Genomic DNA, 23,427 nt, shown 5'->3' on the forward strand with positions numbered 1-23,427 from the left:
AGATTTTCAAAGGAAAAGTGCCACTAAATTAAAGACAAAGTGTTCAGATTTATTTGGAAATTCACAGTTTCTAATGGCACTACAGCTCTGTAGTTACAAACTCTTGTTCCACAACAACATATGCTGCACTCAGGTATGCATTTTCCTCATCCAGGTTTAAAACTCTTAAATCCAGGTTGAACAAATCTGGTTCATGTGCTCTGACTGGCTAATTGTGCAGATCAAATCCAAAAGTACATCACCTTAACGTATTCATAAACCAACAAGAAAGCAGCAAAACAAAACATCAAAAACAACGGTTTTAAATAAGTCACATACAATACCAAGGAAAGGCATTAGATCTGTTAAAAAGGGTACCACTAAAAGTGCTCAATAAGTTAACTTATTTTTTTACAATGTGAACCTGTAACATTTGTCAAAAGGAACAACCTTTTGTTCCACTCACTCAGATACACACAACATTTTCCCAATCACACATCCTATAGTATCCAAATATACAGTCACAGTCAAAAATAAAAAAAACTCTTGTACGAAAATATCAACCATACAAACACTGCACATTTGTTAGCCAATACAAAAGCAAATGCTACGGAAATACCCACTTTGAACCAACCCGACCGGTCAGACTTCAAGGCTTTGCAAACGCAGCACACCCAGAGCTGCTCTGGAAAACTCTGCCTGTCTGCCCCAACGCACCCTCGTGCTCTCCAGCTGAGCTTTCTCCCCAGCTCTCAGCACAGAAACAAATGGAGTGCCCTCCATTCGGCTCTTTTGGAAAACTACAGCAGTCGATTTTGATAACAAAAGCATTCGTTGTCACAAGATGTTCACAAGAAACACTAAGGAGCAACTGTCATCTGTTCAGCACATCAGGCTACAGCTCTGCTTTGTACCTGCAGGTGAAGATAAACGTAACTACCATTCCCAGTGAGACATTTTTCTCAATGGAGTTTGCAAAACCAGAATCCAGTCAGGCAAGTCCATCTATTAGTATTTTTACAGTATCCAGTCCACATTACTGAGTCCAGCTGAAAGCCAACACGTCCCTTTACAGCACTGTAGTGTTGCATCTTCAAAAACAAAAAAAAAGCTAGAGAAATTACAAAATAAATCAAATGACAAACAATTGTATCTCCCCTCTTCCAGTGGCATTATAAATAGACAAAAGGCACATAAATATGGGAAGGTGCAAGAAATAGGAACAAAGCTGAAGGAAGAGGATTAGGCTTTTATCCCTATTCCACCCAACAAACTGGGTTTCAAAAAATCTCTGCCCCAGGAACTGTGAAAAAAAACCTTTAAAAAAATGAACCCCCCTGCCCGCCCTCCCCCCATGCTGTTCTCATAGGAAACTTTCAGCCTCATAAAGCTGCAGCTTATAGCCAAGATTGACACAATCCCATCTATTTAAAAAAGGCAGAAACCAAATTTCTGAATACTTTCCAATTAGTCGAGCTCTTCGTCTCCCACCATCCTCCCACAGAATACCACAGACTGTTCTCAAATGAACAAACACTCTCCTGTTTGAGAAGTTCAGCTAGTTTTAGATGTGTCCAGAAACTGCCGTGACACCAAGTGTTCCCACTGTTATATCTTTGTTGCCTTTGATTATGTCATGCAGGCTTGGCATTGACCCTGACTTAGTCTGTATTAGAGTTTTTATGAGCTTCCCTTGGTCTGAAACTTTAGACCGTCTTCGTTTTATGGCCCTCTTCTCAGTTTTTGTCTTTTGGGCTTGTCCATTGCACAGACTCGTACAAGCTGAAATGCCACAGAAATAGGACTCCTCAGATTGCGATGATGTTTCTGAGCTTCCTTCAGATGGAGGGCCTTTATACGAAGAGTGATAAACTTCCCCAATGTTAGAGAAGTCCCTCTGGTTTGTAAACGGCTTCCTTCCTTTTATTTCCCCATTGGCTATGGGATGGGGAGGCTCTGCCGTTGGCTTGATAGTCTCTATCTTTTCACTTTTGTATTTGCAACGCTTTTTCTGAAACCACAAGTAAAAAGAGAAACAGTCAGCTTCTGAAAGGGAAGCAGGGCTAAGACCCAACCCTGGGGAGCAGGGCAGCAGAGAGCAGCTGAGAGGCACCACCTGCAGGCAGAACGGTGCTCGCACTCAGCCTGCATCCCTGCACCTACTGTACCTTCTTCTCTGGGGAGAACTTCAGGGGTTCTACAATGTACAGGTCCTCGGGATCCACTGTAAGAAAGGGCACACACATTCAGCACTTCTAACTGACAATGCCAGTTACAGAACAACACCGTTCTAACTACACAGGATAAGATATGCCATTTATCACACATTTTTGCTGCCATTATAAACTTATAGACAACACAAGTACACAGAAGTGAAGACAACACTGAAGTCCCCCTCATTGACATGGCAGCTGTCACCTGAAAACATCTCACATTCTGACATAGGAGGCCATAAGAGCAGAGCACACAACACCCTCTGGGACAAGGAACAAGCAGTTGGCAGAAATGAGCTTCTAATGTACAAACTGCTAGCAATATAATAGTGCTTAACGTGCACCTAGCAGCAAAAGCACCCATCAACAGGACAGACATTCAGACTGATGTGACATCAGCATTCCTCCATCAACGTTTTGAACATTTTTTTTCTGAGCCTAATAACATTTCAATTCAAGTAATGGATTTCTATGCAGTTTTATTCACTGTACAAGAACTGTGAAGCTGGTTTGATGCACCTGGAAGCACTGCATCGGTGGCATACCCAGTAGTTAATGTCACTATAATGCTGCACCACTTTTGTTTTTGCATGACAATGATGACCTAAGAAAGCAGAATTCACTTGTTCTGAATCTAACACAAATATTGAAGCAATGAGATTGCTCCTCTTAGTCAAACCAGGACAAATGAGGTACATTTTCTTAATACAGCTGATAAATTTGGATCCATAAATACCTGTTAAGTTTCAAGATTGACTACTTAGGACTTCCAAGAGGTAGGGCGTTCAGACTTGGTTTCTGGCATTAAAAAATACCACTTCCTACAAGCTTCATAGCTTTGTAGGCCTGCGTCGATTGTTACATATCTCAGGGAGGCTGTCATTTATACTCTACAAAATGCTAATGATGTATTTAGTGTTTTAGCCTAATTTAGCACCGTTCTGGGAGCGGTAACATTAATGAACCACCCTGCTGCACAGAACGTATTAGTGAACTACTACACTTCAGCACACTTTGACATGAACCCCCGATGCCATTTTCATACACACACTTGCAAATAAAACACACAACATATAGTGCCAGAACAATACTAGTCTTACAGGTGGATCATACCTTCTTTACCAGATAGCTGGAAAGACTGTGATCTGACCAGTGGGAGAGAAGTTCTTCTTTTCAAATTCATATCATCGTAAGAGGAAAAGCATCTAAAGCAATGCAAAACACAAAGCTTTTTTAAACGTGTCTTTCTCACGACTACATATTTTCCCATTAAGAAGCATTTTTGGCAGAATAGAATCAGTCATTCACCCAGGTGCCTGAGAAGGCCAAGCAAACAGGCACAGCACTGCCTTTAAGACATGCTACCAAGGCATCTTAAGTTCTCTGGCTCCACAATTGCTACAGAGCAGTAACTGCGCATTACAATCAAGAAAGTAAATCTGGGGTTAAAGCAGATTTGCCAGCCCCAGCAGATTTAGGAAACATCAACAAAAGCTGCAAAAACAATGAAGTCTCAAATACATTACCTTTTGGGGCTAGGGTAGTGATTACTTTTAGGAATTTTTGAGAGGTAACCTTCACAGAACTGAGATGTGCTTCTGCACCGCTGCACACAAAGCACCAAGCCCAGAATGACACAGAGAACCAGAGAAATCACAAGGTAGGTTTGTCGATCAGAAACCTGGAAGAATTTGATACAGCTGTTAAAGACTAACCAGCAATGCAATGGCTCTATTACCTTGCTTTCAACACGAGAACTTCAAAAGAGCAGCTGATACGTTAAGTCACCTTTCCTGTTTTTCTACTTCACGCTAACATTCAAGTTGGAGTAGTTTTCCCAGAGGTTTGATTTAGTGCAAGCTACGTGGCATTTGAGGACTAAAGGCTGAAAATCACTATCTGATAACGTGGGACAAGATTCCACTGACTACGGCACCACTGCTGCTTAAAGAAGCAGCTGCCCCTATAATGAATATAGAAGTCTTTCTGAAAGTGATGCAGTTCCCACAACCTATTGTGGAAATGTTAAGTTTTGATTCACTTTTGATACAAAATATCTCAACATTATGCTTTTCATCACTTGTCACTGCAGTACTGAATGAATCCTATTATATTCACTTGATTCAATGGGTTATATTTTCCAGACTATTTAATTTCACATCCTAGCAGGATCTTGCCAGTATGTTCCTTTTTGAGCATTCACAGATGAAGATTACTAGAATTACACAGAAGCTGAAATTCAGCAAATTATGTTTCAAAATAAATAGCAGTGTCCTATACCAATCTATCTCAAATGCACTAAGGGATGAGACCAGGAACATGACTTTCCATCTTGTACTGATGAAATGTCTCAGACAAATTGACTCTGGTGACTAGAGTTTAGGGAAAGTACGTATTCAAATCCCAGGACACTTGCCTGTCATAGCCTGATGATCACCAAGGTCAGATCCTATTTAAAAGCACAGCACTCACTAACAGGTGTTTAGCCAACTAGGCGTCAACAAGGGTGTCACTAAGTGCTAGAAAACAGCCCAGGACACCTTTTGGCAACATGCACAAAAAGAGTCATACTTAAAATATGGTTTGAAATCTCAGGCTGAAGAACGTAAACATTTGAAATACTCCTAATATTGGTGCCAAGATTCCCCTCATCTACACACATCACAATAGCCAGAGAGCGAAGGAGAGGGGTGTTTTAGACATGCTGGTCTGCCACTGAGGAGGGGGAAGCACAATGCTCTGCACATTCATCTATTATTACAGTCCAGATCCAGCAGCGCTCAGACACACTTTCACACTAGATCTCCTACTGCAAGGCTGTTAATATTCAAGTGCTCAATGTAAGTGCTGGAAATGTAAAGTACCTCCATTTTACTGAAGCTGAGAAACAGATAAAGCCATGCAATACAACTTGTTATGCAACACATTAGATGCCAGGGAAGTTCTTGAAGAATAGAATGCATCATTCCCCCACCCCCATCATGTTTCAAACTGTGTGTAACAAATCCTACTGCTGCCATTGCAAACTCAGAGCTTAGCCTTCTAATTTCACTGAGTCATTTTACAGGACCGTATCAACTGTAAAGTAATACAGGAAGGCTGAGATATTCAGTTATTCCAAGCAAGTTCCTTCTTTTACCACGAGCTGCGATCACAATTTCAGGACTCGCAGGGCTGTAGTACAAACTATTACCAATTTTGCTGTGCGCAAGACAACTCAAAATACTCAGCCTTTCTCCTCCTCCCTTGGCCAGTTGCCGAAGCAGGTTGGAAGCAACGACTGAAAAGCTTTGCTTAAAGACTCCTCAAACCGAGGAACCTTTAAGGCCTCTTCAAACTGAGATATGTTTATGCGCCCATTTCCTTGGCTCGAGAGCTTGCACCATACTGCTAATTTATAATTACCTCACGTTTTAATTCCGCCACGGTTGCTGACAGATTGGAAACTAGCTGCGTCATGTTGGTGAGCTGTGCTTGTAACAGCTGGATTGCTTCTGTTTGCCGCTGATCCTGTATTGAGGAGAGTCATGCCCATGCTATTTAGTTCAGGGTTCCACTATCCCGTACTCTTGCACAACATCAGCATTCTATCTGACAGAGCCAGGCATGGGGTAGCCGTGTGATCCTTTTAGCACGTTTCCAACAAAACTTTCACTTAACATTTCAAAATGTTTATGTAACATTAATCAGAGAAAGCCTTCAGAACATCAACATTTTTACACAACAACGTTTTGTAACATTATGCCTAGTGTTTTTCATTACAGTGACTACTACTACCTTTATTAAAGGCAGAATTAGTAGTTAGCTCTGTGCAATGACTATCAGGAAGCCAAGCACTGTCATGTTCCAAAACATGTGCAGATCACCAGACAAAGCTGAAATCTAAAGGCTGAAACATTGCTTCTGCTCTGTGATCAAGTGGCTAGCCTTAGAAGCAGGAGCCCAAGCTAGCCAGCAATAAGCCCTTTGAAGATATCCTCTCCTGCCACCCTTACAAGATCCTTCATCTTATGAGAAAGTAGGAAAGCTGAGCAGAGCATCAAGGAGGTTAACCAAGAAGAGAGCCCTCAGACTGACCAGCATTTGATAATATTCAAAACAAGCGAAAAAGAACATGCACGTCAACTAAGGAAAGTTGCAGTTTTCTTTGCTTTTGATGGAGAAGCTCACTACAGGCCCAGTGCAGCACTTCAGAGATTTTCAGAGAGTTTCTGATTAAACTTGCTGTGACGTGCACAAGTGCTTTTGTGATTATTTAGCACACAGGTAATGCTGCAATTGAAAGCTCACAAAAGCTAGGAGAGCAGTGCAGGAAAACAGGAAAAAAAAAAAAAACCTCTACTGCAGCTCCCACATCCTTTAATCACACTGACAGCTGATTTTTTTCCCTGTCTTAGTCTCTGCTGGGACAGAACTGTTTTCTTTTGTGTCTGGTGTGATGCCAGGTTTTGGTTCTAGGAGAATAACAATGTAGATAATACACCAATGTTTACAGTTGTAGCTATGCTGTACAGAGCCAAGGCCATTCTCAGCTCAGGGCCCAAGGAGCTGGGAGGGAACAGAATTAGAACAGCTGACTTAAGCTGGCCAAAGGGATATTCCATACACATGATACTGTGCAGAAGCAGTTCTGAAGGGGGTAGGAGTTCTCTCTCCCTCGCTGCTTAGAGGCTAGCTGGGCATCAGCTGGGAGGTGCTGAGCAATCACCTGTGCATCATGTATGTGTGTGTCATGATTATTATCCTTTCCCCTTTATTTTAGTAAGTAGTTTTATCTCAACCCATACATTCTACCTTGTTTTTTTTTTCCCCCCCTCCAATTCTCCCTCCCATCCCACTGGGAGGCAGGGGAGTGAGCAAACAACTGCATGGTGCTGAGCACCTGCTGAGTTAAACCACATTTCCCCAAATATAAAAACTGGGAAACAAACTGGATATAACTTTATTATAAAAAGAGTCTGAGAGCATGCCTGCAAAATTCTATTACAAGGAAGAATTTGGGAAATGCGGAATGGACTTGCTTTATAAGGCAGATGTGCAGCTAAGAAAAGCCTTCAGTAGCAAAAGTATTTTTGTACCTTCTTGTAACATTCTCAGAAGCAGCATTTCCTAACTAGGAAATTACTTCAACAAATCATACCTGCTCTTCTGCTATTCTTGAGGTGTTCTGAAGTTTTATTATTGTTTTATTGAAAGCCTTCTGCATTTCTTCCATTTGCTTTCGGTACCTAAAAAAAAAAAAAAGTACAAAGACCTGACATGTTAGTTGACACAACCCCTCAGTATTAGGCTTGTCTACTATGTGCTACTATGCAAGGAGAAACTGTTTTTTGTCCAAAGCAGCTTATTTAAGATTCAAGTGGTATCCCTTTTCCAGCTTCAAATACAGTCACACATCTACCTACTTTGTGTGATTTTATTCTAAGCTTACAGTCAAATATAGTTTCACAGCACCTTAATAGCTGAGTGCTGACTTACTGGCACTACAGAGAATTTTCTGCTAAGCAGTGACTGCCAAGAGAGACAATGGAGTGCTAAACATAGTAGAGTCCTTCTCTGGAACCAGCTCTTAGACAGGTACATTTCCTGCTTATCCTAAGTCCATCATAGATAAACCACCAGTATGTAGGTATCCCTCACAGAAAGTTCTGGGTTCCTCCTCCATGCTTCCTTCGTCAGCAGGAGTTACTACAGATAACACAGTAGTTTAATAGGAAGCAAGCAACTGAATAATCCAGTAAAAGGCACTGTAGGCCTGTGTTACTGAATGTAACAGCAGCAGGAGTGCGTGCCCTTTGGCAGAAGGAATTATGGAGAAGAGTAGTACTTGAAGATAGCAACACTTCATCCTTTAAAAATAAAAAAGACGAAAAACTCCACCACCACCACCACCCCAACCCAACTACAACACTCAATATTCTTCAACACAAAATAAAGGTGACTGTAGCTGAAAATACAGAAGGGGCACCCTAGCTACCCATACACATCTAGATCTCTGATAGCTTTTCAAGATCAGCTAATCGCCTCAGTTTTCCATAAAGCTTCCCCTTGAAATAACTTCCACATAATCCTTTGCATACAAATATAAAATAATTCCTTAAAATAGTTGGCTGGAACCACAATTACAGACTGCAGACCTTTCCCCAACCTCACCTCTGGCTCAGTTCTTCTAAGTAACGGCTGCTGAGAGACATATTTACTTCCAGGGCTTTTATGCGGTTATTAAGGCGCATGAAGACGGACTCTTTTTGATTAGACCCATGAACAAGATTTCCATTAGCATAGCCTAGATCTGTTGAATTCTGCAGCTCAGCATAGAAGTCTGTAGCTGTTCTCTGTGGACCTCCGGAGACCGGAATTGACATAAAAGCTTCCTCGGTTGCCTGATCTTCCTCTTTTGTTTCAACAGATACAGAAGACTCAACAGGAGACGAAACAGGTTTCTGCACTTCTGGAGGGCTTTCCTTTCCTTCCCCAGCATCACTGGCTAAGATGCCCGCTGTATATTCAGGCTGCAGAACAGTCTCTGTAGGCTTTGAAATCATTGGAGTAGCGGTAGTCTCCCTGCTGCTCATCTCCTTTACTTCAGTGGTCACACTGGTTTCAGAAACTACAACAGCTTCCTCTGCAACAGAGCTCTCAGCCTTTTCTGTTGCTGCACTGACTTCAGCTGAATCCACCTGAGGAGTGACCCCTGGTGCTTCCTGGGCTGCCTCTTCTTGTGAAGGCTCCAGCACCATCTCTGTCGTTGGCAAAGGTTTAACTTCTGAGGTAACTTCTAAGAGCAGAGATTGAGAGACAGTTTGAGGATGGCTTGGTTCCAATTCAATAGTAGCTGTAGTCTCATTACTGATGATCTCATGAACCACACTGCTAAAATCAACTGCCACAGTAGAGCCGGGTACTTTGTCAGCTTTGGTGTCTAATTGCTCAGGCAGAAGTTCATCTGACACAGGGACAGACTGAGGCAGAACGACCTGTGGCAGCTGAGCATGAGCAGAGCCATCTGGCTCTTGTTTCCCTTCAGTTTTACCATGTTGCCGATTCATGGCTACTGTAACTGAACAGCATTTAAACAGATATTCCGTAAAAGTAGAAATGCAACAAACTGTAGCCAAGTCATAGCAATAGGTGTCTGTCTCAAGTTCAAACCATGCAGATTTTTCTTCTTCCTGATCATCACTAGACAACAAGGTTACTGTTGACTGGCTTGTGTCTTCTTCATACTCTTGTACCAGCTGAACAATAGGACTTTCTTTCGTCAAATCCACACGTAACTGCTCCTTATCTATCTGGGGAATATCTGTCGCAGCAAGTCTACAAGGAGAGAGTTAAACACAGGATGTTACTTCAACAGCTTTACACGCCTGCTCTAGAAGACTGCAGAGTTTATTCTCATGATCAAAAGTCAGCGTGAATGTAGTCAGAAATCATGCAAGTTATTCTTCCCCAATATGTTTCAAACTTGATTTGCCACCCAATTTTTTCAACTGTGGCTTCTGACACAGCAAAACTCCTCAATCAGAAAGGCCCCTCTTTCCTTACCCCCAAAGAGGGTTACCAGTTCAACTATCACTAAGTTTTCACACTGCAAGCATTTTGCTCTTCTACTTCAACCTTCAAACATTCCAACTAACTTCCCTCAGTCTCAGAGTGCTGAGAAGCCGTAATACCACCACACACAGAAAAAGACTCAGTTCTAAGCAGCTAAATCAACTCTAAACAACTAACCAACTAAGAAAAACACATATCTGTGATATACTCCCCCTCCTCATCTCAGTCCATACATTTGCATACATATTTTCATCAAGGAGAGCCTTACAACATACGGTTCCAAACTTCTGTCAGTACAATCTGACTGAAGTTTCAGAAATACAGATTCCATTCCTAATTAGTCTCCCTTGCAGGAGACAACCTGCAAAACCTCAAATAATATTAAGCCAGCATCCACCCCAGAATCTTTAATAGAAAAATAGAAAAAGAACAGCTCCTCTTATTCTCTTTATTCTCTTATTGCTTCCAAATGAAACAATACAAATAATTGAAAACGTTACAGAAGCATTTTGATATTTAATCAAATGCTAAAGCATATAATGAAAAGAGCTGTAAGTAGTTACTAAAGCAAACATTTTTCCTGGTTACTACTTCTTCCCTGCTTCACCACTATTTCCTTTCTACTTGTTTTAGGCAGCAAACCACATCTGAGTTTTCTACTACCAAAGATGCCTGACTGGTATGGGCTAGTCTGTGCTACAAGCACACTGAAAAACACACAGCTTACTCTGGTGAAGGAACAGGAGTTGGTTCAAGCAGTCTCGGTGCAGCTGTTGAACTTGCAGGAGTGGTGACAGTGACATTTTCAGATATACTTTTGTTTCCTGTTGCAGGATGGAGGAAAGAATAGGACAAAGATTCAAGAATCATGTTTGCCTTCCATATTTAGGAGTGGGGGGGATGCGTGTTAGATGTTAACACTTCTTCAGTAACAACTGCAGGTCATTAAAGTTCCAGTTAATTGAAAGTACTAGCAACAGTTTGTGTATAAGATGCTATGGACAGCCTTAAAATACTTCCAGGGAGGAGTCAGATTCTACAACTAGAACTGTGTAAGAGTAAGAAAGCAGAATATGGCTGAACAAGTATCTGGTATCTTTGTTCCTTTCTCAGCAAATTAAACTTTTGCTGTCAACAGGGTAAGCGTTCTACAACACTGATTACACATGCCATAAAAGAAGGTGAAGAACAATCATTTAATTGCACATCCTCCAACTCCTCCTGGAAAATTTTAGCAAGCGAACAAAAGAAACCCCCAAAAGAAATCACAGAATCATTTGAAATGGAAAGGACTTTCAAAGGTCACCTTACAGGTCCAACTCCCCTGCAATGAACAAGGACACCACCTACAGCTCAATCAGACGAGGCTTCCTGGAATGCTTTTAATGTAACCAAAAAATAAAAATACCTTCAGCTTCAGAAGTTTCTTCAGTTTTAGCTCCAAGCATATTAGCAGCAATATTCACCATATTGAGGATAGCATCTGAAATGGAAACCAAGTGATCAATGAGGACATACTCAGAGGGCTCAGAGATCACATCACACTGCTATCTGCTGTTATGTAACACTCACCTGAAACAAATCACAGTATATTAAAATGAACAAAACAATCATTCTACCATACTGAATGCTCCACCATTCTTTTAAGGATAAGAGATTTCTTTTAAAAGATAGAAACTTGTATTTAAAAACTGCTAGCTAATCAGTAGACTGACTGGCAAAGAAATCTCTTTTTCCGTTGGCTTCCAGGAAGCTAAAATAAAGTTTACATGGCAAATGGGATTCACAAACACTGAACAACAACAACAAAAAAAAGAGAATCTCAATACACAGTACCACTCTGTGTAGGTACTTAACTAGAGCTGGCTCCAGCAGCTAACCAAAGAGCTGGCTATGCACACGTCAGTACACATCTCTAAACACTGCCTTACACTGTACTCTAGATGTAGCTTTCCTGTGTTAGCTTTGGCAACTTCTGCTGAAAGGAAATACCTGGCCTCCTCGCACAAAACTCCCTCACAGAAAAAGCTGAACCAACTATGGTAGGGCTGCATCACGCAGCCAGACCTTCTGACATCAAAGGCAAGTGGTGGTGGGAAGCACAGACTGTTACTCCACTGCAACTGGGAAACAGCAAGACAAACGGACAATTATTTAGGTACATTGAGCATGTGAATGAGTGAGGGAGGTTTCCAGCCAGAAACTTAGAGTTGTAATACTCAGACTATGGAACAGGTCTGATAATGTTTGAAGTGTTATCATATTTATCATAAAATATTTATCATACTGTGCGTGCAAGACAAAATTCTGCCTTTAAACACCATGTCCACAACAGGACTGATAGAGAAGAACAAGGACTCAAAATTAACCTGAACTGACAGTCACTGCAAACCTTCCAAATCCTCAAACCTACTTTCAGCTGACACAAAGCAACGTAACAATTCAAAATATTTAAAGTTCTCCCCTAAAAAGAAATCACAGAAGTAAAAGGCAAAGAGGGTCTGCCCTATACAGGCATATATGATAAATATATCCAACTTTTTGCCCTTGATACTGAAAACAAACATAATTTCTGGGATTTTTTAGAAAATGAACAACAGTGCTGTAAACATACAAAAATTAACCCTGTTTTGCTCATTCTTCCTCTACCTTCCAACATACAAACATACCATATATTATGTGCACAAGGTCAAATTTACAGTTATTTCAGAACTTCTGACAAAATACTCAAGACTTCAGAAGCTCTTGTCAGACACTCAGTACTGCCTTTCCCCTCAAATGGATCAGAAACCACATTCTTGAATTACGCTGCGTCTGAGGTTTTTTTCTTGGAAAAGCTGGTAACCAAAGTTATTCAAACATTATTTTTTTTTCTTGTTACTGATGGAGAGGGAAGGAAAAAGGGGGGAATTAAAGGTTGCTACAGAAGCCTGACAGTCTTACGAGAATAGCTGGAAGAACAGTTCCCTTCACAAGCCAGACTAGCAGAAGACTAAAATATTGCTTAGTTGAAATATGTCAGAAGCTCATTATAGCCACCTCCTCCATAATCTTTCTCCCTCACTGCATTTCAGTCCATATTTTAAGACAATGCAGAAGGATGTCTGACTTGTGCGTTCAAGCAATCACACACAAATCCCCAAAACAAACTTGGTATTCTTGAAAAAAGGGAGCATACATTCTGAAGATGAGTCTCAAAACCAAGATATACCAGCCAGGATTAAGTAATTAGCGCTGCTAATTTCAGTGCTCAGGTGTGCTGATAAAGCAGTAGAAGTGCATGAAGAGGCACTCCAAATCTTTTCATCACAGTCTTAAATACACTTAAAAACAAACAAAACCACCCTACAGCAGTCATTCCTTTTTTCAGACTGTGAACAAAAGATCTGGAATACAGCAGCTGTGAATTGGATGTGTGACTACAACTTGAAAAACATTCTGTAATTTTTATTTCAGCCACAGGTAAAAGATAAGTATTGTCATGGAAGAGCATCCTGCTTTCTGGCACCTGTGAGAGGAAAGCATTCGGAAACAAACTGTCTTTTCCACTACCGGCCCATTCAGAACAGCACCAAGCAGAGCAACATTCACAGCCACGACCTTTTTAAGCAACAATCATCCTCAGAATCAGCAGTGAAGAACTCTGCAGCTGCTATATGTTAGGAAACAAAAGAGAAGCCTGAGCCCTTAAACTTGCTGTCTTGAACCTGAACAACATTCACGTGACTGAACATCTACACGATGCCAAAAAATCTTCATTAGCTGTGCCAGAAAGAAGAGTGGCACAGGGTAAGAGCCCTGTAGAAGAGGGTGTGTGGCACCTGATACCATCCTAAATAATTCAGAAGGTAAGAATACCATTAAAATGGAATGTTCAAGTATACCTGGCCAAACAATACCCACATCTGGAGGCTTTCCAAGGGGAAAAGTGACAAGAGATGGCCAAGACCCATTAGTTCTGTCCAAAAAAATTACACAGCTCTCACGAAGGACACAGAAGCTTCAAGATTTGCATAAGCTCTTCTCAGAAAGCATCCTCCATCCCCTCTGCTCAGGCTGTGAACTAAATCTTTATACTGCCTCCAAAAAGGCACCTTAATTATGCATGGATTTCCAAGTTTTGAATAATTAAGGTGTTACTGCATGTTAATACTGGTTGTTTAAAGCCCCATGTAAAACTCGAGTGTTTTAAGTGTTTTAAGTATCCTTATGCACAGAAAATAAAGTTTGAGAATGATAACCCAGCTTGTAACTGCTACAATTTACTCCTATGTCATTAAATAGGAATCACAACAAATGGTTTCAGCAGAAAAATCACAGAGAATGTCATAGATGTTGCAGGTGGAAACGTCATCCCACTGAGAAACAGCTCATTTTATTTCAGCACAGCTTTATCTAGTCAGTCACACTTACTTGTAGCAGAACCAAGGAGATTTTTTGAAGATTTTTCTTCCCCTGTATTGTAATCCAATGGATAATCTATGTAAAAAAAGAACACATTACTATTAAATAAAATGTCATGAACAATGAAAATAAACCTCAAGTTGTAACATTCCATTCAATGCTGTTCGGTTGACAGTGCAAAAATACAGCTACAGAAATACATACAGAGATGGCACACTGAAATCACAAGCTCAATGCAATCAGAAATACAGAGAGATTCACAGATCGATCCTCAGATTCCCTGCATTCAGAAACACGCAGCCAACAGCTCACTGTGCTTACACAGGGTTTCCACCCTCCTCCTCATGAGGGCTGGACAACAAGGGGGAAATGTTTGTGTACATCTTTTAAAGCCTGCCAGCCAATCTAAACCCTCCTCAATTGTTACGGGCACCAATGGAGCCAACTACCCCAGGAAAAAGGCTATGGTCACTATGAATCAAGTTCTTTGTGTGAGCTACTTTGATGATCACAGTTATCTTTTGCAGCTGATAGTATATGAAGATATTGTTGCCTAGCCTGCCAAAAGAGAGGCTTATTATCAGTGTTTGAAAGCAATCCTCCAAAATAGTTACAACAGTTTAAAACTTAAACAACAGTTGAAAACGATGCTTGGGTAAACCCAGAAATACTTAAATGATGTCAAACAAGACTGAAAGCAGATTTAACTGTCAAATCCTTTTAAGTCAGACTTGCAGAAGGCATGCTTGAATGGCTTAAAAAAAAGAAAGAAACAAAAAGTTATTTGCCTACCATAATCTTCATCAAAGAGTTCCTGTCGTTCAGACTGATACTGAGAATCAGCTATTTCTTCATACTCCTCAACCATGCTAGTACCAAATACCCTATGAACAGTTTTAGAAATAAAAACAAGCATTAGTCTATTAGCCATTACTTGACACGGTGGACAGACAATTACATAAACAACATTAACGTCACATGATGTGTGACAAACACATCAGATAAGCAATAGCTGCCTTCATTTAGAAACAAATATATTTATCAGACTTCTATCCAGTTTGTTGCACGTTTCAATGCTACACAAAAACAAAAAATTTCTAACTCCAGTAATTCCAAGGAGATTTGGAATTAACTTGAACTTCTATCTAGAGGTAAGAGCTTATGGGGACCTCAAGACAAGAACATGTCTCCAGCTTTACCTTCAACAAACTTTAAGAACACCCTCCTAACTACTTGATTTTTTGTGCTATATTCTTTACCTACTCTGCTGAAATCAACTTAAATAAACACAGTTTAAAGCACCATTACTTGATAAAAATATTTTGTTTAGGACGCCAGTTTCTCAGGTTCAAATCCAGGCACAACTTTAACAGAAGAACTAAAAGCAGCTTTCAGGAACAGCACAGATGTGATTATTCTGTGAGCTACAGATAGAGTTGTTCTGATTTAGGTGCTTCAGGTATGACTGACTACAGTCAGCAGTACACAACTGGGGTGCCATGCAACGCAGCAGCTTCTCAGCAGCACTCACCACACCTGCCCTTTTTAATGTGCCACTTGTGCTCTGCTTTGCTTAGTCAGCATGGAAACATTCTCACCCTGCTCTGAGGCTGCTTGTGCTCCTGCTCCCCACCCTCCCTGCAAATATTCCTCATGGAGAGGGGAAACTGAATGAAAAGATTCAAGGCTTTTTCAAACACACGTGAAGCAGCACACTATGTAGCAGGCCAACTTAGGCAATTACTTTAGCTAGCCAGAAATACTGCAAATTAAAGTGCACTGAAAACCAGAATTTGTTTCTCAGCTTTACTAGAGTGCACTAATTCTCACTGCAAAGAGGTAGAAAGCGAAAGCGAAACACTGAAGACATTACCTTATAAGACTTAAGGGACAAAAATGTTCTGATCCAAAGTGTGATATCAGCTCCACCTAAAGAATGAAAGGAACTTCAAATAAAAGACCAAAGACCCCACGGAGTCCATTTAGGGTAGCTTTGTTTACAGGGGATTTGTAGATTGCCCACAACAGAAAAGGCCAAAAGCTTTATTCTTGCCATGCATTAACGTGCTGAGCCGCAGCAGAGAACACCCCAAGCCCTATGCATTCAGCATTCCAAAAGAAGAGGTTGCTAACCTTTATGTACTTGATGAACATCTGAAGCAAGAGAAAGGAAAAGAAAAAAAAAAGGATGTCAGTACAAAGGCTGAACACATGCCATAGGCAACTACAGAGCTTTACTGTTTTTAATTCAGTTCGATAATGCCTAAGACAAGTAATGAAGGATGAAGCTGCAATACTACTTTATCTGCCCTAAGTAGCAAGATTTAGTCTTCACACCTTGCAGATAGGAGGTAACATGCAACACAAACGTTTTATTAATGAAATCTGTCAAGTTATTCCATTTTTCTGATGCCAGACAGAGCAGTGAAGTGAGTTAAGTTCACTATGTAGCTTTTTCTCTTACAGAGCACAGATTACAGAAAGTGACTCATAAAAAAAATCCATCATAGCATGCATTCTACACTCTGCTACTGCTTCAAATTCAACAATTTATGGAAGGTAGTGGAAGATGATGCACAGAGCACCTTATTTCAAAGCTTCATCCAATTTATCCCTAGGGAGAATGTGGATACACACTGGTATTTAGTCTCAATTCAATTTAGAAATGTACAATGCATTTATTAAGACACTATGCAGATGCTCCCAATAAGAGCTGCACTAATTTACATGCGAGATCAAGATAACAGTTCCATGAAAGCACTCCTACAAAAAAAATTCATACTTGCATTAAGCCAATTCAAAAAATAAAATCAGAATCAAACATTCTGATAATTTCTGGACTCTTCTTCTGCTGTAGATCAAGCACACTTAAAACTCACTTCTATTTCATGCTATGAAATACAAACATCACAATAACAATCCTTTCTAAGCGTTGCCAGGCTATGTGAATCAAGGCAAAACACTGTGCCCTCCAGAGGATTAAGTGCTGAAGCATCTACTGCTAACTCTGGAACTTCAGGGACAAGGAAGGTTCTAGCTACCTTAAGGCATTAATTCAGCCAGAAAGCAGAATTAAAAATACATGAAACTTTTGTCTGACTCATGCAGATTTTCTACATATAGAAGTCCAACAGATAACTATAATTCCCAGCTACCTCTTGAAGAGAGCACAAATCTTAAGTCAGTAGCACAATTCAATTTTTATTTCCTCCAAGCACCATTTTACATTACATTACAGGGTGGATTTTAGGCCCTCAGTAGAAAGGGCCCTCAGCCTGTATTCTGTTTGAATTACAGCCTCGTCACATCCCAGTATTTTCACTAAAGCTTTTAACCCTACCCAAGTACCACATTACTCATGGCACTTTATTCTGGCTGAATCCTCTGAATAAAAACAGCTTGCTGCAAGCTATTTGATCGGGCAGAGATCACGGAAAGATTTCCGTACTGCATTTACCAACAGGACAAACCCAACTTCAGCAGCTACCATGGGGCAGCAGCTGCTTTCTGCTTCAGTTCTGCTAACTGCCCCACTAACACAGGAAGGGAACAGATTCTATTACTTTATCAGACTACAATCTCACCTTTGAGACTCAGTTGTGTGCTGTACCAATGCTTACTTTAGCAAGTACCTGAATGCATCATGAAACTGTATCATTATGGGCTTTACACAGTGAAGATGTTCTAAGTGAAGCAGTATTTGGAATGAAATGTTACCTCTGTGTTCACATACAAGGTCAGATAAAAACAAACCAACTTCTGTTACAGTAATGTCAAGAAAATCTGGATTTATGATTTATTTAGCTTGAGTAGCAGCAAGCCTAAACAATTCACATGAGCAGTAGTTACAACTGCCTGACTGCAAAGCTGCTCTGCGTGCCTACTGATGAGAAGCAGAATTTAAATGTTTATTCTTTCAGATTCCTTAAAACTGCATAGCATAACACAGCACAAAAGTACCAGGAAATACACACGTTCTAATCTGTGCTTCAGGGAGCATACACACATATGCACACATGCAAGTACAGCCAAAAGACAAAATGGATTGATAATTTTAATCATATATTCAGAATATGCTGTTAGGTCAAGTGAAACAGATCATTGCCTGGACTTTTCTTACTTCATATAGCAATTACAAGCTCTCAGACACAAGGTAACAGGTACTTTCCAACACACACTCAGTTACTATTTGAGGAAGACAACACACTTGTGACTGTGCCATAAGGGTTTAACATGTGGCCCTTAGGGACACTAACAAAACTAGTGCAGATAAGGGTGAAATGTGCTTTGATAACACACGTCTCTGGATGCTGGTACAAAAGGTAAGATCAACACGTCATTTCCCGAGAAGCATAAATGCTTTGGCAGCATTCAGTTACCTTAACATATTTGGCATACATCTGCTCATCCAGAGGAAAGCTCTGGACATTCCTCTCATCTCTAGCATGGAAAGTACCCAGTTTAATCCACTTGTTTGTTGGATACCTGGAAAAAACCAATACAGTCAGATAAAGACATGCAAAACTCCAGGACACACTGTTTACAGCCTTAAGCTTTCCAAAACTTTTTTTTTTTTTTTTTTGCACAAGAAATAAAGTACTTCTGAAGTTTGATGGGAGCTGTGTTGTGCTTTTTAATGCAGAGAAGCATTGCAAGATAAGGTTCTGGTCACCACAGAAAAGTCAGAAGTACCTCTTCACATACTTCATTCTGTGTTTAAACCCTTAAAAGAGGAAACCCTATTGAAATTCAGCCAGTAAAATTTTGAGGGAGACTGAAACGAGACAGAAAAGGAAAAAGAACAAAACACAGCGAGCCTGGGGGGGTGGAAGGTGGGGGAAGCTATTAAATGATCATATACAAAATAAAAATCAAGTCATTTCACAACGCATTTCTATTTGCAAAATTGAAGACATGCTGTTGAAGCCATACATTGAAGCCATCTGTTTAGCAATTATTTAATTCTTCATTAAGCAGAGCTAGTTCTGTTAACATACCTGTCGCTAATGGACACCAGAAAGTCTTTAGGAGTGGAAGAGAATAACTCATGATTTGCAATGTCAAGCTGCTTCACTTGGACTGGTTCACAAAGCTCAATAACAAACCTTGAAGACAAAAAGGAAACATTAATAAAAGCACTTCACCTGTCCAATTGTACTCCTCAGCCCTTTACTTTGTTGCTGGATCCTTCCTTGGCTATCAAGCAACACCACAGAAACGCTGCAGAATAAGGAGGTGTCAATTCTTGCTCCCTTCAACAATCACTAGTGACACTCCAGTGAAATTTACATGTGTGTCTAACTTAGTAACTCCAGATAGCACCTGCAGCTAGAAGAGCTTCATCCACTTTGTGTTCAAAGCCAATAAATCACAGAACTGAAAACTATGGATAGAAACCATTAAGTAAGTCACACCTGACAGACTAGTTGTTTATATATGGTAAATTTTAACAAAGTCCTACAAATATTGGAAAGCTGGGGAAAAAAACCAAGAGCTTTACTTGAACACAGCTCTTCTTTTGAAAGACGTTAATTATGTCAAAGCTACACATGCTGAAGTGAATAAAGTTATCTCCTTAGTCATACTACTCAATAGCAGAGACAATTCTGTGGGGGACACAACTAAGTGTCCTCTGCTAAATCAATTAGATCTCCTTACATGTTCTTCAAAGGCAGAAACACACCAAGATCCAGTCAGTTCCACAGTGCACACACTCCCAACATGATAAGAAACTAGAATTATTCTTTGCATACAAGCAAACTTCAGCAACCTACCAGATTTTTGTGCTGCATGGATTTAACATGTAAAGGTCCATGTTTTCCATCAAAATAGCTGAAGTGCTCTGTATAAAGAAGAGGACAGTAAGTATTTCAAGTAGACGATGACAACACCAAGGACTTTTCCTCCTCTTCCCAGCAATGAATTTAATATTACTTCTATAGATTAATACTGGGCTTCATAACATTCAAAGCATGCTAATATACAGGAGACAGAACACCATGCTGGTTTTGTGCAATCACAGCTTCTTTACTATGGTGAGCTAACACAGTCTCATTCAGTTTCTATACTGAGCAGACTCTGCTCCCTCTTCCAAATATTTCCAAAGAAACTCTTCTCTACAGTAATCCCTGTTCTTTAAGACATGCAGACCGTATTTTATGGTGATCTTTGGGTTTATAAGAATAGACCATAAACTCAAAAAATAAAAGATTACTTCAGAAACCAGTGTTCACTTTTATATAACTGTATTTTGCATTACTACTTGCATGAGAGTAAGCAAACTGAAGAGATGCACAATAATAACTGGTGATGCTTACCTTTGCCTCTGGGTTGGCTGCCAGAATTTTGGCACCACACTCCACAGAGGCATAGTTATTTCTATTTTTCTGGACCTTTTTTGTGGAATGCTGTCCACCAGCAGCAGAAGGGTGCATTGACTGACCTAGGAACAAGAAGATGTCAGTACTATCATGCTCACACAATAACTGCTTTCCCTTTCAGGAAACTGCTGCTTAAGGCTTCCACATAATGAATGCTACCACTCATCATTTTAGTAGGAAAGAAAACTTCTGGGGTGCATTCTGAAATCAGACAGTTTCACTACTCAAATTTAATATTAAAGTGGTCTGTATTTAAAGAAAACAAACCCTGAACTTACTCTTTTCTTTCTCTACCTCCATGACTTTCTTCTTCCACTCATCAAATGTCGGAATGTCTCCAGGGTCCTTCGGAGTTATGACAGATGTAGGGTCAATTTCTCCTGTTTTCTTATAGTCTTTCTGAAAGGGGGAAAAAAAACAAACAAAGAACATGCCACAGATCGTAAATACTTTTCCAATACAAACACTGAAACAAAAGCAAACTTTATAATATACATCAAGTCAAAAGCAAATCCATCATCTGAACTCATGTTGAAAACTCAGTGCCAAGGTATGCTCACGAGCCAAATAAACATGCAATGGTTTCCTCCCAGAATTATAGACTTGGATTGAGACAGTGATGATTTTTGTGGCTGAACTAATATGTTTCGAGTACAACATAAGCATTCTGCCTAATAAAACATCTGCTATGTCTTCAAGATTTTTGCTTTTCTCCCTAAGGAAAAAATGTTCCCCTGTAATAGAAAACTTCAAACAGAAATGCTGATCATGACAGAATTCCAGAGGTTCTCTGGAGTTTCTGAATACCACAAAAAATTAACAGAAGAATTAGGTGTTAGTTGACAACTGTTATTTAATACTGAGTCCAAAACAACGTGTTTTTTGTGTAAGTGACCCTTCTAAGTGAATCACAGGCTACACCTATCATTTGAAGCCTCAACCTCTCCTTCATGCAGAACGCTCCTAGCACATCATCATATGTGCTGAGGCTTTTTGCTAGACATTTCAAGCACTGAGCTCTGTGAAATATTGGCTACAGAAGAACAGTTTTCAGAAGGACAGCTCTGAAGGTTGACATTTTCTCTGCACTTAAGGCAAGAACTGCATCACAAAGTTCTACAGCTGAAAGCCCTCAAAAAAGAAAAAAGAAACGCCTACTTAGATAAAGAGTAACAGGACAGAGTTCTTCACATGACTCACAGTGCAACAGAACTTTAGAGCTGGCATATCCAGATACGTGTGCACGTAATTTACAGTGAGAGAACCAAAACCCTGTCTTCTTCATTTCAGAAATACATGGTGTTCCTTGCACTATATGGAAATTAGTAGTCAGTCAAAAAACCCAATCAACTGAATAAATAATGCTTGTGCATAGCTGTGCCATCAAGCCAAAGTGACAATTATTTACATCACAGCCTTAAAACATAAGGCTAATGAACTTATTTTAGAAGTTTACACTAATTTTCTGGCAGTAAGCTTTCTAGAAGACTCTTGCTGTCTGCACATCATTAATAATAAAGGCACAATGTGCCCTGCTCAATACCTTCGGGAAAAAATTCTCAGAAAGACTACACATTAAAAAAGAATATTCAAGACAGCAGTGACAATCTAAATGTGATCCTAAAATAGGAAAATACAGCATTATTGTGGCAATGGACATTCTTTACCTATATGAAACCAGTAAGCTTTAGAAAGTGCCTTGCAGTAAGAACAAAAAAGCAGTCACACAGGTCACACACAGTCCTGTCTAGCCAAGTATCCCAATTCTATCAGGTGCCAAATAAGATACTCAGGAAATAATAAAAGCACATCAAATGTTTTATTTGTCCTCTAAGTGCCATCTTTGTCCCCTGCCATCTGCTTGCTACTCAGGAACTTCCTGACTCAGTCCTCAATCAAAAGCCAGCACTGACTTCTACAGGCTTACCTGGTCTGCACCACAATTCCTCCTCCTATTCTTTGTTCTCCTCTAAAATGTGTACAGAAAGTCAGCATCCTGCAGGAAGTCCCAACTTAGCTATCCATTACAGGAAGGACAGTTCTTCTGGATTCTGCTCTGGACAGCTTTATTTGATTTCAATTCCTCAATCTTGTATATGAAAAGACTCAGCTCAGAAAAAATAAAGCTGTGACAAACCACCAACCATGCTGCTCTGCTCTTCCACTAGATGTGCAGACAGTGCTCACAACATAAGAGCTGTGAATTTATACGGTGGAAATCACAAGAGCTCACTTATCTTTAACAATGATAACCAAACAGAGGTCATTATGCTCCTGTGTGTGTGCTGAGTGGATGATATCAGTACTGCTTACCTCCCTTTTTAAGTTCTCAGAGGCATTCAGAGCAGATTTTTGATCTGCCCCCTTCTCAGCTGCTTCAACTTTTGACTCAAACTCAGATTTTGTCTTCTTTCCCTTGCCATGTGAAGATGATACGTTCTCTATATGTTGGCCTGCAAGGCTGAAATTTTGAGAGCATTAGAACACACAAAACGATCACCCTTTCACTCATATCCAATATTAAACACACACACACGCAAATGGAGGTAAGCAAGCACATGCAAATCTTCGTTGCAAGGCCAGGACAGAAGAAATAGTTACCATTAAATTATTCAGACTCACAACCTACTTCAATACTCACCTCTCTTGTGGACTGACAAAAGAGGAAGGCTCACTCTGAGGGTCAGCCTCAAGTGTCCCACCAATATCACAGTCAGGTTCTGACTGCTCAGCTTCAATAGAGCTGACTACAGGGATATCAGCACGGGTATTTTCTATTGCACTGAAGGGAAAAAAATAACATGCTTTTTACCCTTCTGGATAAAACAAGTAATCCTGCTAATGAACTACATAAACTAAAGATATTCCAAAGTTAAAAGAAAAAAAAGAAAAAAAAA

At 40.1% G+C, this 23,427-nt stretch overlaps 1 protein-coding gene across 1 annotated transcript in view; it reads right to left on the reverse strand.

Moving 5' to 3' along the window:
- Window positions 1–28: 28 nt before the first annotated feature.
- SUCO (SUN domain containing ossification factor) overlaps window positions 29–23,427 on the reverse strand; it is a 40,354-nt gene continuing 16,955 nt past the window's right edge. The window contains exons 5-24 of the mRNA XM_052666699.1: window positions 23,172–23,312; window positions 22,844–22,991; window positions 20,809–20,929; window positions 20,468–20,592; window positions 19,925–19,992; window positions 19,148–19,255; window positions 18,530–18,635; window positions 16,284–16,304; window positions 16,024–16,079; window positions 14,943–15,034; window positions 14,160–14,225; window positions 11,155–11,229; window positions 10,474–10,570; window positions 8,346–9,509; window positions 7,333–7,420; window positions 5,598–5,702; window positions 3,719–3,873; window positions 3,306–3,397; window positions 2,148–2,203; window positions 29–1,990 (exon numbers count right to left, since the gene is read on the reverse strand). Coding sequence (XP_052522659.1) covers window positions 1,544–1,990; window positions 2,148–2,203; window positions 3,306–3,397; window positions 3,719–3,873; window positions 5,598–5,702; window positions 7,333–7,420; window positions 8,346–9,509; window positions 10,474–10,570; window positions 11,155–11,229; window positions 14,160–14,225; window positions 14,943–15,034; window positions 16,024–16,079; window positions 16,284–16,304; window positions 18,530–18,635; window positions 19,148–19,255; window positions 19,925–19,992; window positions 20,468–20,592; window positions 20,809–20,929; window positions 22,844–22,991; window positions 23,172–23,312 — 3,331 coding nt within the window. The 3' untranslated portion in view covers window positions 29–1,543. The remainder of the gene's footprint in view (window positions 1,991–2,147; window positions 2,204–3,305; window positions 3,398–3,718; window positions 3,874–5,597; window positions 5,703–7,332; window positions 7,421–8,345; window positions 9,510–10,473; window positions 10,571–11,154; window positions 11,230–14,159; window positions 14,226–14,942; window positions 15,035–16,023; window positions 16,080–16,283; window positions 16,305–18,529; window positions 18,636–19,147; window positions 19,256–19,924; window positions 19,993–20,467; window positions 20,593–20,808; window positions 20,930–22,843; window positions 22,992–23,171; window positions 23,313–23,427) is intronic.

Source organism: Tympanuchus pallidicinctus, unplaced genomic scaffold (assembly GCF_026119805.1).
Source record: "Tympanuchus pallidicinctus isolate F22 unplaced genomic scaffold, pur_lepc_1.0 scaffold7, whole genome shotgun sequence".
NCBI classification, from domain to species: domain Eukaryota; kingdom Metazoa; phylum Chordata; class Aves; order Galliformes; family Phasianidae; genus Tympanuchus; species Tympanuchus pallidicinctus.